The sequence below is a fragment of the Rutidosis leptorrhynchoides genome, chromosome 7 (genome assembly GCF_046630445.1).
Source record: "Rutidosis leptorrhynchoides isolate AG116_Rl617_1_P2 chromosome 7, CSIRO_AGI_Rlap_v1, whole genome shotgun sequence".
Classification (NCBI taxonomy): Eukaryota; Viridiplantae; Streptophyta; class Magnoliopsida; order Asterales; family Asteraceae; genus Rutidosis; species Rutidosis leptorrhynchoides.
In genome coordinates, this window is record NC_092339.1 from 349863496 (window position 1) to 349880631 (window position 17136).

The window sequence follows — 17136 nt, forward strand, 5'->3', positions numbered from 1 at the left end:
TTACAACCTTTCTTAGCGCGCTTTTCAAGCGCTTAGCTTCTGCTAGAAAAAGGTGGCAAGGCGGCTACACTATCTAATCCGTCCTAGACGGGATTTGAACTTGAGACCTCTTGCAAGGAATTTAGGCCGCTAACCACTGGGCTATCTTGTAATGGTTTATAATACATAATATGATACCTTGAATAGTTAATGGTCTTTATTTAGTTTAAAATCCACAAACCATTCAAATTATATACATACTGTTCTTGTGTATGTATAATTGAACATCCCCCTTCTATAATAACAAAGCTGACAAAAGTCAAAAAATTATCATTCTAATCCTCTAAAAATTCAAGATCAAGAATATGTAAACTCAAGGTTTATGCTAATGCTATAGTTCCAGTTCTTGTTCATCTAGGATGATGACAGGATGCACTGCAGCACTAGTCAAATTTAAAGCTCTACGTAGCTTTCGTGGGTCAAATATTTCAACCTCGATCGCAAATACTGAACTCACTGGTCGATGATCAGACATCTTTATCTCTGCTCGATTGTAGCAAAGTTGTTTTATTCCTCTTCCCAACCATAATATACGATCACACCTGCATATTTGAGTCACTTTAGCTGATTTCCAACTTATAATATAGCAGAAAAAGTTGACTTTTGAATTCAAATAGGCTGCTTTCTAAACATAATGCATTAATCTTGTGACATTTCAGTTGGTAATACACAGCATATAAGAATTTTTGCAACTTGACATTTCACTGAAAAGTATTTTGATTTGAAAAATAATATGTTTGACCATAGAAGTCAAAGTAGGCACATCTAGTATCTATGCAGTAACTTTGTTTTAATAAATGTTATAGTCAACTCATTAAAAGTCAGTTGGCCCATAATTGGTGTTGACTTCTAGCTTGTGCAAGATTAAGTGCCCATCTTTGACTTTTAAGGTGAAAGATACACAATTTTAAATAAAATGTTCTTGCCGATTTTAAATACACGAAAAGTCAATACTTTTTTTAGTCGATTGATGAAAGCTCACGAGGTAAACATATCATTAATCTGAAGTTGTCATTAAACTTAAATCACCAGGTGAAAATGTTAATTTTGAAAGTGTTCCTGTTGACTTCAGAAAGTCAAACTTACCATGCTGGTGTTCTCTTTTTCTCCCCTTCTTTTGGACTTTCACCAACATATCGATCCGAATTGACTTCATATTTGTATGTCGGAGGAAACTTAATAATACCTTCATTCCATCCCTCAAAAATATGCCCTTTTCTTAGTTCTTTGCAAAGCTACAACACATAAAACACTTTGCTTAGCATTTTAAACGTTTCATGTGTATTGGATGTCACTATAAGTGGTAAAATGGGCGGGTTGGACTCGGTTAAACCACATTGTCATGCTTACCTGATCGCTATAAAGCAGTTCATCCCATTGTTTTGCAGCAACAAGCTTTCTAACATCTTCATCGTGTTTATTAATGCGATAATTCAAATCACCAAACCAGAATATGTGACTGTTCAACCAAACCAAAAAACTTAACATCTCATAAAATGTTTTAAAAATACGACAACAGAAGGAAATAAAACACATGAAATAGTAGATACAATAATTATTCATTTCTTTATTTGCTTACTCATGAGATGGGATTGTTTGTGGTTGATCATGATCTAAAGCAGAAGAAAAACGTGTGCGTTTCAAGATCTCGGATACATTCGAATTGCGTCTCTCTTCGTCCCCAACTTTGTGTCCCGACGTTAAATGAGAACATACAAAGCATAGACGTGTTTGATAAAGAGACATACTAACTGAAACAGATCCCTGAAACATAACCAAGCTATCAGTTTAATGATTTGATCAAATGGGTTGAAATTGCCACCCGTATCTTGACCCAATCTACTATTAAAAAAAAGAAATTGGTGAGCCTAATTACCTTATTACCCATGTAGCCCATAAGCCCGACACCAACTGGCGCAACTTTTAAGTTGTTTATACGCCTTCTCAGCCTTTTCCGGACCCAAATTGAAATGTATATTCCCACCATCTGCTTACTAACAATTCTTACATACCTGTAATATATTTCGATAATTAGCATGTGGTGCATTATAAAGTTTGCATTATAAAGTTTGTAACTTTAATGTTGCAAAATGACATGTATCTTGTTGGGTAACGCTTTGATATGCGCTTGGTAATTGGGTTGACCCGAAAAACTTTTTGTCCAAAGTCTTTTTTTATAACGGCACACACACACTTACAAATAGTTCATTACAGGACTCGAAATCACAACCTTAAAGTGATGAGTTACATATATTTTCTATTACTTCAATACGTTTCTTTTTCGAATAATACCAAATTCAAAGGTTTTGTGCATACAAATAAATTTTAGTTTGACATGTTTTTGTTCTAGAACGTCTTTTACTTTACGTGCTTGACCCATTAGAGATGAAACATAACCAAAATCAACCATTTATATAAATGGGTCGAAATCGCCCCCATCAAGACTACACACTTAAAGAAGAGTATAATAAAAAAGGTTTTGGTAAATGGTACCTATGATTTGAGTATGGTTGATCATCCGAAGGGAATTTTTCATGTTCCAATTCCGTTAAATCTTCAAGAAAATCATCTTCCTCTTCCAAAACTTGTTTCGATGAATCATCAAGCGAATTAACCATGTCCGTCCTCTCTTGTTGCTCGGTCCAAAGCAAACCCAAGTCACCCGAGCTATGGTGCACCCGTTTTAACCCACCGCCAACATCATGTGGTGCCAACCAATCAGAACTTAACACCCGTCTTAGTTTTGCACCGGAAGAAATAATTTTTGGTTTTATGTCTAATGCTTTTTCAGGCCAAGTTAATATATTAATCACTTTTGTTTCTGGAGCGGTTATTATCTTTGTGGGGCCCACATCACCATTGTTGTTCATAACTGGAGAAGTTGGAGCACTGTAACTTTTATGTAGTGCTACTCGTTCGGGTGATTTGTTCAAAGCTTTTCGAATAATTTCTTCCCATTTCAATATCGGTCTTCGAGTTTCAGCTCCCAAAACATTCCCAGCACTCAAAGGAACAACTTCCTGAAAACTGTAAATGTAATTCTTGATTCAGAACAAGAAAATGCTTTGACTATTAAAGTCAAACGCGTTACTCATATGAATTTGCTACAGTTATTCAGAAGCCATGTCCCTTATCACTAAAACTTATAACTTTTCAAGAAAAAGAACTTGAAACTATCTGACTTTTGCTTTTTGTATCACTTTTGAAGTCTAAAAATTAACAGTTTGACCTAAAAAGTCAAACTTTATGGTTAATGAATTGGATTATTACCCAAGAATGTAGATATCAGCTCACTAAAAGTTATAAGCTTTCAAGAAAATGGAACTTGAATGTGACTTTAGCGTTTTGTATCACTTTAAGTCAAAACATTAATAGTTTGACCTAAAAAGTCAAACTTTATGGTTTATGAAATGGATTATTACCCAAGAATGTAGATATCAGCTGGTTGTTGCATACAAAGCCACTCATCAATTTCAAGATCTTCGTTAGGGATCCTTCCTGCAACATTCCATGTCCCAATCGTCATTCTGCATAATGAAAACAGGTGACATTATGATCTTAAAATCATCATTTTATAAAATAAAATTACAAAAAAGTCTGCAAACAAATATTTTCGGTCCAAACCTCACATCTTTTGTTTTAATGTAATGTACGCGCATCGTCTCTGACTGCCCCCTCTTATGTTTCATCGTGCCTTTCGCTGGGATCCCTGAATTTAGATAATATAATATATATTACAGAATTAAACGAAAGCCAAATTTCAAAGTTTAAGTGTATGACAGTATCAAATCTTACCTAAATTCTATTGCATATAAACAAACTATATACTAATTATTGCAATTGTATCTTATTACTTTCTTCATCATGTAACCGATAACTTTTGTAATGCTATATAAGTTGCCACACAACATACATAAAATAACAATGATAAAAATTTTGATACATAGGCTATAAACTTATAGTTGGATATGGAAGAAATTTGGGTAAAAAATAAAATATAAAATAAAAATCCCCTGCTTTTGTGGATCAAACTAATAAGATTGCTATAGCGAGCATATGTCGTTTTCGCTTTCACAAAAAAGGAAAGCTTGTAGTTCTTGTAAGATACTCAAAGGAAGAAATTTTTACAACCTATCAAAACACAGTAAAAAAAAAAAAAAAAGTTACCATCTTGTGCATGATTAGTACATGAAGACATGTTTCTCTGTTTTCGGCGAGCGTAATTCTTTTCGATATCCATTTGTTCATCTTTAACTGAGCAAACTGGCAATTGTTTTAAATACACAAACAATCAGAAACAACTGAAAGAGCATAAACCCGATACGGCGATACTGTTTGAATTTTGATGATGTTATTAATTAAATTACTTATTACTTATTATAAACTAAAAATTATAATATTTATATACCTTCATCTTCACTTTCTGTCTCTGTATCGACTTCATCTTCACTAAAATCATAATTTTTGGGCTGAATGTTTAACCATTTCTTCATCACCATTGATGGCCAAAATGCCTACATATAAACAAGGATCAAAAAGATCGAAACTTTTCGTTATACTTTTGTCTTTTGATCAAAAAGATTGTTCAAAACGTACCTCAGCGCGTTTTCCTCTTCGGGTTTTCATTGTCTTGGAAGAAAAAGAAGAAAAAAGGTTAAATTTTTTTTGGTTGTAGATTTTGCAAGCACTTAGAAGGTGCATGTATTTATATATATATTGTAGGTCATCAACCAATATTGTAAGGGCCTACCATTTGTTATAGTGCATTTTACATCTATATGAAGAAAACACGCTAAGCATGCACAACTTGGCCACATTTTATACTTAAAAAAAAATTTAAAAAGACCATATTAGCCCTGCATCGTCGGCTTTTCAATTTTTCACGATTTCAGATTCAGATCTCACTAGCACCATATTTTGAGGTGGTCTCGAAATGATTAAAAAAGGCTACAGAATAACCTGGTTAGGCTTGTAGATTTAGTTATAATATATTCGTTCTCCTCGGTTAAACTGAAGATAAAAACTTTATCCGTTTATTGTTATGTCTTATCAAAACATGCAAGATTCTTACTAGATAATTCTTTTATTAAAAAATAGATTAAAAAAGGATGTTCCAAAAGATACTCATCAACACTTTTGAATCCTCAGCAGAATAATATTCTTCATAAGTCATAAACTAATTATATTACTTCTTATAGTATCAAAAAGAATACTACTAAAGTTTGCAATGAAACGGTAATTATTGATTTATTGGACTAATTACCGTTTATATATAGAACAAAGACAATTTAAAGAAGAAACTTATATTCAAATTGAAAATCAAATTCGAAGATACAAAGTTTCTAAAATTAGATATCCCTATTAAAAAGTCAATTAAATAAAAGTGTGGTACGTGAACATGATACCAGTAACTTATGATCAAATTTTTACAAACGCTAAACGCCCATGATCTCAACAAGCTAGAAAAGTCAAACTTGACCATCTCTAATCAGTCACACCTAATGATTTTTTTTCTTTCAAAAATAAATAAATTAATAAATAAATAAAAAAACATAATCTTGTTGAATACAGCGATGAATGAAACCCATGGGACCTGTTTAAGAAAAGCTAAACATCACTTTCACTACAACTAATATACAGTAAAATTGTTTGATTGATGGAGCACAAACCCTCAACTTTCTACAAGTGTGTGCTTAGGCCACTTAAATCGTTGACATTTTAAAGAGTTTTAGTAATTGAATACTGAGTTGCACAATAACTGATGCGAGTTAAACAACCTCTTAATTCATTAATTACCTAATTGGGATCAGACCAATCTAGAAAGATAAATAAATAAAACCGGAATATTAAAAAATATGGCATAATCGTGATTTAATGGATCATTAAACCTAACCATGCAACAAGACATCATACATGTTACACAATTTACGTAGACTTTATTATGATTCACATACTAGCCGTTTTTTTCTAAGTTGCTGGTTCGCACACTTAATTCCACCACTACCTAGATTAACATGTTAGAAAGACCGGTAGAGATAATTAGTTGGAATTAATTGGTTATTAACCCTCAATCATTTACGCACACGAATCAATAATAAAATCTTGAATAAACGTTGGATCTATTTGGTTAGGCATACAAACTAGAAATCATCAAACAGGTTTAAAACTACTTGTACCTTAGTTCGATCATCTACTCACTAAGTCAGACAAACTTGTACAGTACTCCCTCCGTCCCAAAATTACTGTCTCAGTTTGACTTTTAGAGTTTTTCTTATTCAACTTTGACTTTAAAAATCTTTGTTTGTGTTATATAATATTTAATGAAAATTATACTAATTAAAGCACCTTCAAAACCTAGTATATTCATATAACTTTGAAAAGATTTTTTCTCGGTGCGATTTGAATACGATGCATCTGGGAATAAAAAAGATGTAACTTGTCGACCCTCTTTCTTTTGATGATCGAGTAGTATATAGCACAAACAAAATTATTTAAAGTCAAAGTTGTGAAAAAAAGACTCCAAAAAGCCAAATGGAACAGTTATTTTGTGGTGAAGAGAGTAAATAAATAAAACCAGGTTTAGCTCGAGGCTGAGGGTATAAATCGTGGATGTTCGTTGTGATTTAACGGTTATAGTTTTTTTTCCTACATTTTACGATACCAACACTTGAGTAGATTGTGTGGTCGAGACTATTTGTTTTAAGATTCGATGGGTTTTTTTTCTTAGTTATCGTTGGGTTGGTCGTGGGTAGTTTTCTCACCTATTTACATGCTTTCTACCAAGTGATTTCCCTTAAAGTGTTGTTTTGTGGTGTTGATTTATATAAGGAGTAGATTATTAAATTGTTAGATTGGAACCTGTAACTTTCGAGGTCGGTGTTGATCATGAAGTCGTGAGTGGTGTTTTTTGAGTTTATCATTTAGCGCTGTAATTACTAGCTTCTTGCTAGTCTTATTTTTATTTACAAATTATACTGCTTTTCAAAAAGAAGTTGATAGATATGACCTAAAAAAGTGACTCGATTAGGTTCATCAAATCGTCAAACTTATACACTAATACACCATTAAGTATACAAAACGGCATAATTCATCTAGTTTTCAAGACTTAGTTATATACTAGCAAGCCTACTACATTCGGATAGTTCACGTTCAATAATATCACAACTATTTAAGTTTACATATAAAAAGACTAGTAGATATTAGTTCCCGGATTAACTAGGCTTATTAGTCCTACCCATAACCTACGCATTTTATCCCAACACTCTAAATAATCAACGGTTCTTTAATTAAGTATAAGAATGCTTAACAATACAAGTGTGAAACTCTTATATTATTATCATCCTAACTAGGATTCATATTATCCCAACTGAATACTAACAAACTAGCCCATAATCGGGTTAGGGAAAGTAATTAGAGGTATTAATTAAATAAAAATAATAAATAAATAAAAGATAATAATTAAGTAAAGGTAAATAAAAAAATAAATGACAACCGGAAAGAAAAACTTAAATATACATGAGGAGTACCCAACGAAAATGGAAAAGAAGGCATTCAGGCATAAACCTAACTCCAAAACCTAAACAAAAATCTTTAAACTAAAATCTCACATTCCAAAACTCTATAAGAGTTTGAAAAATGAGAAAAACACGGAGAATTCGTGTGTGGTACAAGAAAAATTGAATGACCAAGGCCCTATATTTATAGTGCAAAACTCTTAAACCCTAATTTTTCCGTAAGCGAAATAGCCGGCGGCTATAGCTATAGTCGGTGGCTGTTTCCATATAATCTTCTAGAAGGCCCAAATGAAAACTACTCGATACAGACGTCTGAGTTATTCTTGTAGCCAAAACGGTGACAACGCGCAAATTGCTTAACCTCCAAGTAATATTCACCTGACAGCTAAAGGGATAGTCGTCGGCTCTTCCTTGCTTCTCGAATCTTCTGCCGTGTCATCTTCTAACTAGCTACAAGCTTTTCGACATTTAACCGGGGGCTATTTGATTCGCCAACAACTTCTTCATCTTGATCAAATCCTCCGGTCGGCGACTATTTGAAATGTCCCATTCTTATTGATTAAAAACGTTCCATATTAATTGATTTCGTTGCGAGGTTTTGACCTCTATATGAGACGTTTTTCAAAGACTGCATTCATTTTTAAAACAAACCATAACCTTTATTTCATAAATAAAGGTTTAAAAAGCTTTACGTAGATTATCAAGTAATGATAATCTAAAATATCCTGTTTACACACGACCATTACATAATGGTTTACAATACAAATATGTTACATCGAAATCAGTTTCTTGAATGCAGTTTTTACACAATGGACTCCAAATCTTGTCCTTATTTTAGTATGCAACAGCGGAAGCTCTTAGTATTCACCTGAGAATAAACATGCTTTAAACGTCAACAAAAATGTTGGTGAGTTATAGGTTTAACCTATATATATCAAATCGTAACAATAGACCACAAGATTTCATATTTCAATACACATCCCATACATAGAGATAAAAATCATTCATATGGTGAACACCTGGTAACCGACATTAACAAGATGCATATATAAGAATATCCCCATCATTCCGGGACACCCTTCGGATATGATATAAATTTCGAAGTACTAAAGCATCAGGTACTTTGGATGGGGTTTGTTAGGCCCAATAGATCTATCTTTAGGATTCGCGTCAATTAGGGTGTCTGTTCCCTAATTCTTAGATTACCAGACTTAATAAAAAAGGGACATATTCGATTTCGATAATTCAACCATAGAATGTAGTTTCACGTACTTGTGTCTATTTTGTAAATCATTTATAAAACCTGCATGTATTCTCATCCCAAAAATATTAGATTTTAAAAGTGGGACTATAACTCACTTTCACAGATTTTTACTTCGTCGGGAAGTAAGACTTGGCCACTGGTTGATTCACGAACCTATAACAATATATACATATATATCAAAGTATGTTCAAAATATATTTACAACACTTTTAATATATTTTGATGTTTTAAGTTTATTAAGTCAGCTGTCCTCGTTAGTAACCTACAACTAGTTGTCCACAGTTAGATGTACAGAAATAAATCGATGAATATTATCTTGAATCAATCCACGACCCAGTGTATACGTATCTCAGTATTGATCACAACTCAAACTATATATATTTTGGAATCAACCTCAACCCTGTGTAGCTAACTCCAACATTCACATATATAGTGTCTATGGTTGTTCCGAAATATATATAGATGTGTCGACATGATAGGTCGAAACATTGTATAGGTGTCTATGGTATCTCAAGATTACATAATATACAATACAAGTTGATTAAGTTATGGTTGGAATAGATTTCTTACCAATTTTCACGTAGCTAAAATGAGAAAAATTATCCAATCTTGTTTTACCCATAACTTCTTCATTTTAAATCCGTTTTGAGTGAATCAAATTGCTATGGTTTCATATTGAACTCTATTTTATGAATCTAAACAGAAACAGTATAGGTTTATAGTCGGAAAAATAAGTTACAAGTTATTTTTGTAAAGGTAGTCATTTCAGTCGAAAGAACGACGTCTAGATGACCATTTTAGAAAACATACTTCCACTTTGAGTTTAACCATAATTTTTGGATATAGTTTCATGTTCATAATAAAAATCATTTTCCCAGAATAACAACTTTTAAATCAAAGTTTATCATAGTTTTTAATTAACTAACCCAAAACAGCCCGCGGTGTTACTACAACGGCGTAAATCCGGTTTTACGGTGTTTTTCGTGTTTCCAGGTTTTAAATCATTAAGTTAGCATATCATATAGATATAGAACATGTGTTTAGTTGATTTTAAAAGTCAAGTTAGAAGGATTAACTTTTATTTGCGAACAAGTTTAGAATTAACTAAACTATGTTCTAGTGATTACAAGTTTAAACCTTCAAATAAGATGGCTTGAAAGTTCTTGAAGCAGAATCATGACACGAAAATAATTTCAAGTAAGATTTCCACTCGAAATAAGATTGTTATAGTTATAGAAATTGAATTAAAGTTTGAATATGATTATTACCTTGTATTAGAAAGATAACCTACTGTAAGTAACAAAGGTTTCTTGATCTTGGATGATTACTTGGAATGGATTTAGAAAACTTGGAAGTAAACTTGAAATCTTGGAAGTATTCTTGATTTTATGAAACTAGAACTTTTGGAATTTATGAAGAACACTTAGAACTTGAAGATAGAACTTGAGAGAGATCAATTAGATGAAGAAAATTGAAGAATGAAAGTGTTTGTAGGTATTTTTTGTCGTTGGTGTATTAATTAGATATAAAGGATATGTAATTTTGTTTTCATGTAAATAAGTCATGAATGATTACTCATATTTTTGTAATTTTATGAGATATTTCATGCTAGTTGCCAAATAATGGTTCCCACATGTGTTAGGTGACTCACATGGGCTGCTAAGAGCTGATTATTGGAGTATATATACCAATAGTACATACATCTAAAAGCTGTGTATTGTACGAGTACGAATACGGGTGCATACGAGTAGAATTGTTGATGAAACTGAACGAGGATGTAATTGTAAGCATTTTTGTTAAGTAGAAGCATTTTGATAAGTGTCTTGAAGTCTTTCAAAAGTGTATGAATACATATTAAAACACTACATGTATATACATTTTAACTGAGTCGTTAAGTCATCGTTAGTCGTTACATGTAAATGTTGTTTTGAAACCTTTAGGTTAACGATCTTGTTGAATGTTGTTAACCCATTGTTTATTTTAACAAATGAGTTGTTAAATTGTTATATTATCATGATATTATGATATATAATATATCTTAGTATGATATATATACAGTTAAATGTCGTTACAACGATAATCGTTACATATATGTCTCGTTTCGAAATCATTAAGTTAGTAGTCTTATTTTTACATATGTATTTCATTGTTAATACACTTAATAATATATTTACTTATCATTTAACATAATTAACCAAGTGTATCAATATCTTAATATGATTCATATGTACCTAGTAAGACGTTGTTATAATGATAATCGTTATATATATCGTTTTCGAGTTTCTTAAATTAATAGTCTCATTTTTATGTATATAACTCATTATTAAAATACCTAATGAGATATATACTTATAATAAAATCATGTTAACTATATATATAACCATATATATGTCATCGTATAGTTTTTACAAGTTTTAACGTTCGTGAATCACCGGTCAACTTGGGTGGTCAATTGTCTATATGAAACCTATTTCAATTAATCAAGTCTTAACAAGTTTGATTGCTTAACATGTTGGAAACACTTAATCATGTAAATAACAATTTCATTTAATATATATATAAACATGGAAAAGTTCGGGTCACTACAGTACCTACCCGTTAAATAAATTTCGTCCCGAAATTTTAGGCAGTTGGAGGTGTTGACGTATCTTCTGGAAATAAATGCGGGTATTTCTTCTTCATCTGATCTTCTCATTCCCAGGTGAACTCGGGTCCTCTACGAGCATTCCATCGAACCTTAACAATTGGTATCTTGTTCTGCTTAAGTCTTTTAACCTCACGATCCATTATTTCGACGGGTTCTTCGATGAATTGAAGTTTTTCGTTAATTTGGATTTCATCTAATGGAATAGTGAGATCTTATTTAGCAAAACATTTCTTCAAATTCGAGACGTGGAAAGTGTTATGTACAGCCGCGAGTTGTTGAGGTAATTTAAGTCGGTAAGCTACTGGTCCGACACGATCAATAATCTTGAATGGTCCAATATACCTTGGATTTAATTTCCCTCGTTTACCAAATCGAACAACGCCTTTCCAAGGTGCAACTTTAAGCATGACCATCTCTCCAATTTCAAATTCTATATCTTTTCCTTTAATGTCAGCGTAGCTCTTTTGTCTACTTTGGGCGGTTTTCAACCGTTGTTGAATTTGGATAATCTTCTCGGTAGTTTCTTGTATTATCTCCGGACCCGTAATCTGTCTATCCCCACTTCACTCCAACAAATCCGAGACCTGCACTTTCTACCATAAAGTGCTTCAAATGGCGCCATCTCAATGCTTGAATGGTAGCTGTTGTTGTAGGAAAATTCAGCTAACGGTAGATGTCGATCCCAACTGTTTCCGAAATCAATAACACAAGCTCGTAGCATGTCTTCAAGCGTTTGTATCGTCCTTTCGCTCTGCCCATCAGTTTGTGGATGATAGGCAGTACTCATGTCTAGACGAGTTCCCAATGCTTGCTGTAATGTCTGCCAGAATCTTGAAATAAATCTGCCATCCCTATCAGAGATAATAGAGATTGGTATTTCATGTCTGGAGATGACTTCTTTCAAATATAGTCGTGCTAACTTCTCCATCTTGTCATCTTCTCTTATTGACATGAAGTGTGCTGATTTGGTGAGACGATCAACTATTACCCAAATAGTATCAAAACCACTTGCAGTCCTTGGCAATTTAGTGATGAAATCCATGGTAATGTTTTCCATTTCCATTCCGGGATTTCTGGTTGTTGCAGTAGACCTGATGGTTTCTGATGCTCCTCTTTGACCTTCGAACACGTCAAACATTCCCCTACGTATTTAGCAACATCGGCTTTCATACCTGGCCACCAAAAATGTTTCTTGAGATCCTTGTACATCTTCCCCGTTCCAGGATGTATTGGGTATCTAGTTTTATGAGCTTCTCTAAGTACCATTTCTCTCATATCTCCAAATTTTGGTACCCAAATTCTTTCAGCCCTATACCGGGTTCCGTCTTCCCGAATATTAAGATGCTTCTCCGATCCTTTGGGTATTTCATCCTTTAAATTTCCCTCTTTTAAAACTCCTTGTTGCGCCTCCTTTATTTGAGTAGTAAGGTTATTGTGAATCATTATATTCATAGATTTTACTCGAATGGGTTCTCTGTCCTTTCTGCTCAAGGCGTCGGCTACCACATTTGCCTTCCCCGGGTGGTAACGAATCTTAAAGTCGTAATCATTCAACAATTCAATCCACCTACGCTGCCTCATATTCAGTTGTTTCTGATTAAATATGTGTTGAAGACTTTTGTGGTCAGTATATATAATACTTTTGACCCCATATAAGTAGTGCCTCCAAGTCTTTAATGCAAAAACAACCGCGCCTAATTCCAAATCATGCGTCGTATAATTTTGCTCGTGAATCTTCAATTGTCTAGACGCATAAGCAATCACCTTCGTTCGTTGCATTAATACACAACCGAGACCTTGCTTTGATGCGTCACAATAAATCACAAAATCATCATTCCCTTCAGGCAATGACAATATAGGTGCCGTAGTTAGCTTTTTCTTCAATAATTGAAACGCCTTCTCTTGTTCATCCTTCCATTTAAATTTCTTCCCTTTATGCGTTAATGCAGTCAAGGGTTTTGCTATTTTGGAGAAATCTTGGATGAATCTTCTGTAGTAACCAGCCAATCCTAAAAATTGACGTATATGCTTCGGAGTTTTTGGGGTTTCCCACTTTTCAACGGTTTCGATCTTTGCCGGGTCCACCTGGATACCTTCTTTGTTCACTATGTGACCGAGGAATTGAACTTCTTCCAACCAAAATGCACACTTTGAAAACTTAGCGTACAGTTTTTCTTTCCTCAATACTTCTAGCACTTTTCTCAAATGTTCTTCGTGCTCTTGATCATTCTTTGAGTAAATAAGTATGTCATCGATGAAAACAATGACAAACTTGTCAAGATATAGCCCACACACTCGGTTCATAAGGTCCATGAACACAGCTGGTGCGTTAGTCAATCCAAACGGCATAACCATAAACTCGTAATGACCATAACGCGTCCTAAAAGCAGTTTTTGGAATATCATCCTCCTTTACTCGCATTTGATGATATCCTTGTAGTTGATCAAATAAGTCGTCAATTCTCGGCAGTGGATAACGGTTTTTGATGGTAAGTTTGTTCAACTCTCTGTAGTCAATACACAACCTAAATGTACCATCCTTCTTCTTGACAAACAAAACAGGAGCTCCCCATGGTGACGTGCTTGGTCGAATGAAACCACGTTCTAATAGTTCTTGCAGTTGGCTTTGTAGTTCTTTCATCTCGCTGGGTGCGAGTCTATAAGGAGCACGAGCTATTGATGCAGCTCCTGGTACAAGATCTATTTGAAATTCAACAGATCGATGTGGAGGTAGTCCCGGTAATTCTTTCGGAAATACATCGGGAAATTCTTTTGCGACGGGAACATCATTGATGCTCTTTTCTTCAGTTTGTACTTTCTCGACGTGTGCTAGAACAGCATAGCAACCTTTTCTTATTAGTTTTTGTGCCTTCAAATTACTAATAAGATGTAGCTTCATGTTGCCCTTTTCTCCGTACATCATTAAGGGTTCTCCTTCTTCTCGTACAATGCGAATTGCATTTTTATAACATACGATCTCTGCTTTCACCTTCTTCAGCCAGTCCATGCCAACTATTATATCAAAACTCCCTAACTCTACTGGTATCAAATCAATCTTAAATATTTCGCTACCCAGTTTAATTTCTCGATTCTGAAATATATTATCTGCTGAAATTAATTTACCGTTTGCTAATTCGAGTAAAAATTTACTATCCAACGGCGTCAATGGACAACTTAATTTAGCACAAAAATCTCTACTCATATAGCTTCTATCCGCACCCGAATCAAATAAAACGTAAGCAGATTTATTGTCAATAAGAAACGTACCCGTAACAAGCTCTGGGTCTTCCTGTGCCTCTGCCGCATTAATATTGAAAACTCTTTCGCGGCCTTGTCCATTCGTGTTCTCCTGGTTCGGGCAATTTCTAATAATGTGGCCCGGTTTTCTACATTTATAACAAACTACATTGGCATAACTTGCTCCGACACTACTTGCTCCGCCATTACTCGTTCTGACATAATTTGTTCCTTTCGTTCTGTTAACCCCTGGTCCGTAGACCTCACACTTCACCGTGCTATGACCATTTCTTTTACACTTGTTGCAAAATTTGGTGCAGAACCCCGAATGATACTTTTCACACCTTTGGCATAGCTGCTTCTGATTGTTGTTGTTGTTACAGTTATTATTGTTGTTGGGATGATTGTTGTAGTTGCTGTTGTTGTTATTGTTGTTGTTGTTGTTGTTGTTGTTGTTGTTGTTGTTGTTGTTGTTGTTGTTGTTGTTGTTGTTGTTGTTGTTGTTGTTGTTGTTGTTGTTGTTGTTGTTGTTGTTATTGGGCCATTTGTTGTAGTTGCGATTGATGTTGCGATTGTTGGGATAATTGTTGCGATTATTATTGTAATTGCTGTTGTTGTTGTATTGGTGATTCTTATCACCGTTTTCCTCCCACTTTCTTTTGACTTGCTTCACATTGGCCTCTTCAGCCGTCTGTTCTTTAATTCTTTCCTAAATCTGGTTCACTAGTTTGTGAACCATTCTACATGCCTGTTGTATGGAGGCGGGCTCGTGTGAACTTATATCTTCTTGGATTCTTTCCGGTAATCCTTTCACAAATGCGTCGATCTTCTCTTCCTCATCTTCGAACGCTCCCGGACACAATAGGCACAATTCTATGAATCGTCTTTCGTACGTGGTAATATCAAATCCTTGGGTTCGTAACCCTCTAAGTTCTTTCTTGAGCTTATTGACCTCAGTTTTGGGAAAGTACTTCTCGTTCATCAAGTGCTTGAATGTTGACCACGGTAGTGCGTAAGCATCATCTTGTCCCACTTGCTCTAGATAGGTATTCCACCATGTTAACGCAGAACCTGTGAAGTTATGCATAGCGTACTTCACTTTGTCCTCTTCAGTACACTTACTTATGGCAAACACCGATTCGACCTTCTCGGTCCACCGTTTCAATCCGATCGGTCCTTCGGTTCCATCAAATTCCAAAGGTTTGCAGGCAGTGAATTCTTTGTAGGTGCATCCTACACGATTTCCTGTACTGCTAGATCCAAGGTTATTGTTGGTATGTAGCGCAGCCTGTACTGCGGCTATGTTTGAAGCTAGAAAAGTACGGAATTCCTCTTCATTCATATTCACGGTGTGTCGAGTAGTCGGTGCCATTTCCTTCAAAATAGTCAAATGGAACAAGTTAATCATACAGAATATTAAGAGTAGTTAATAGTATTTCGTAGCATAATATGAACTCATTTATAAAAGCTTTTTCTTCATATTAGCGTTTTATAAGTTTAAATTCGGGTAGTACCTACCCGTTAAGTTCATACTTAGTAGCTAATATACAATTCAACTACTACAATTCTATATGAAAAACTGATTATAATAATATTTCGCGTTCAAACTTTTATACAATATTTTACAAACTTACAATACCGCTTATTTTTCATAAAGCATGAAATATAGCACACAATAACTTTGATACAAGATAGTTGTGAAGATAATTCTAGCTAGTACACAAGTCGTTCAGCAAAGGTAATAAAGACACGTAATTCATACGTCCAGAAACAAGTCATGCATTCTGGTTTTACTAGGACTACTTCCCATCCTTGGTCTTGTGGAACATAACCGTTATGGCCGTTGATAAGACAGCGTGTTGTAACGTCGTCAAAGGTACGAGGGTTACGTAATGACCAACAGTCTCGTAATAACCTAAAAACCTCATTTCTTACCCCAATTACCGACTCCGTCACTTGTGGGAACGTTTTGTTTAATAGTTGTAGCCCGATGTTCTTTTTCTCACTTTGGTGAGAAGCGAACATTACTAACCCATAAACATAGCATCCTTCTTTATGTTGCATGTTAGCCGCTTTTTCTAAATCATGAAGTCCTATATTCGGATACATTGAGTCAAAATAATTTCTTAACCCGTTGCGTAAAATAGCATTTGGGTTCCCCGCAATATATGCGTCAAAGTAAACACATCGTAACTTATGGGTTTTCCAATGTGATATCCCCCATCTTTCAAACGAAAGTCTCTTATAAACCAAGATATTCTTAAAACGTTCTTCGAATGTCTTACAAACTGATTTCGCCGTAAATAGTTGTGCCGAAGAATTCTGACCGACTTTAGACAAGATTTCATCAATCATGTCTCCGGGTAGGTCTCTTAAAATATTGGGTTGTCTATCCATTTTGTGTTTTTATACTGTAAAATAGACAAGAGTTAGATT

At 34.3% G+C, this 17136-nt stretch overlaps 1 protein-coding gene across 2 annotated transcripts; it reads right to left on the reverse strand.

Moving 5' to 3' along the window:
• Window positions 1-72: 72 nt before the first annotated feature.
• On the reverse strand, window positions 73-4675 carry LOC139857170 (type I inositol polyphosphate 5-phosphatase 2-like). Of its 2 annotated transcripts, XM_071845901.1 has the most exons (11): window positions 4636-4675; window positions 4448-4553; window positions 4207-4302; window positions 3664-3748; window positions 3462-3566; window positions 2533-3066; window positions 1916-2051; window positions 1619-1803; window positions 1390-1498; window positions 1126-1274; window positions 73-581 (listed from the first exon to the last, which is right to left on the reverse strand). In XM_071845901.1, the coding sequence occupies exons 1-11, from the start codon at window positions 4663-4665 to the stop codon at window positions 371-373; spliced, it is 1746 nt and encodes a 581-aa protein (XP_071702002.1). In that variant the 5' UTR covers window positions 4666-4675; the 3' UTR covers window positions 73-370. The 2 variants fall into 2 exon arrangements, with proteins under 2 accessions (XP_071702002.1, XP_071702003.1); XM_071845902.1 differs by lacking the exons at window positions 4448-4553; window positions 4636-4675 and having other exon boundaries at window positions 75-581; window positions 3669-3748; window positions 4207-4263.
• Window positions 4676-17136: the final 12461 nt, after the last annotated feature.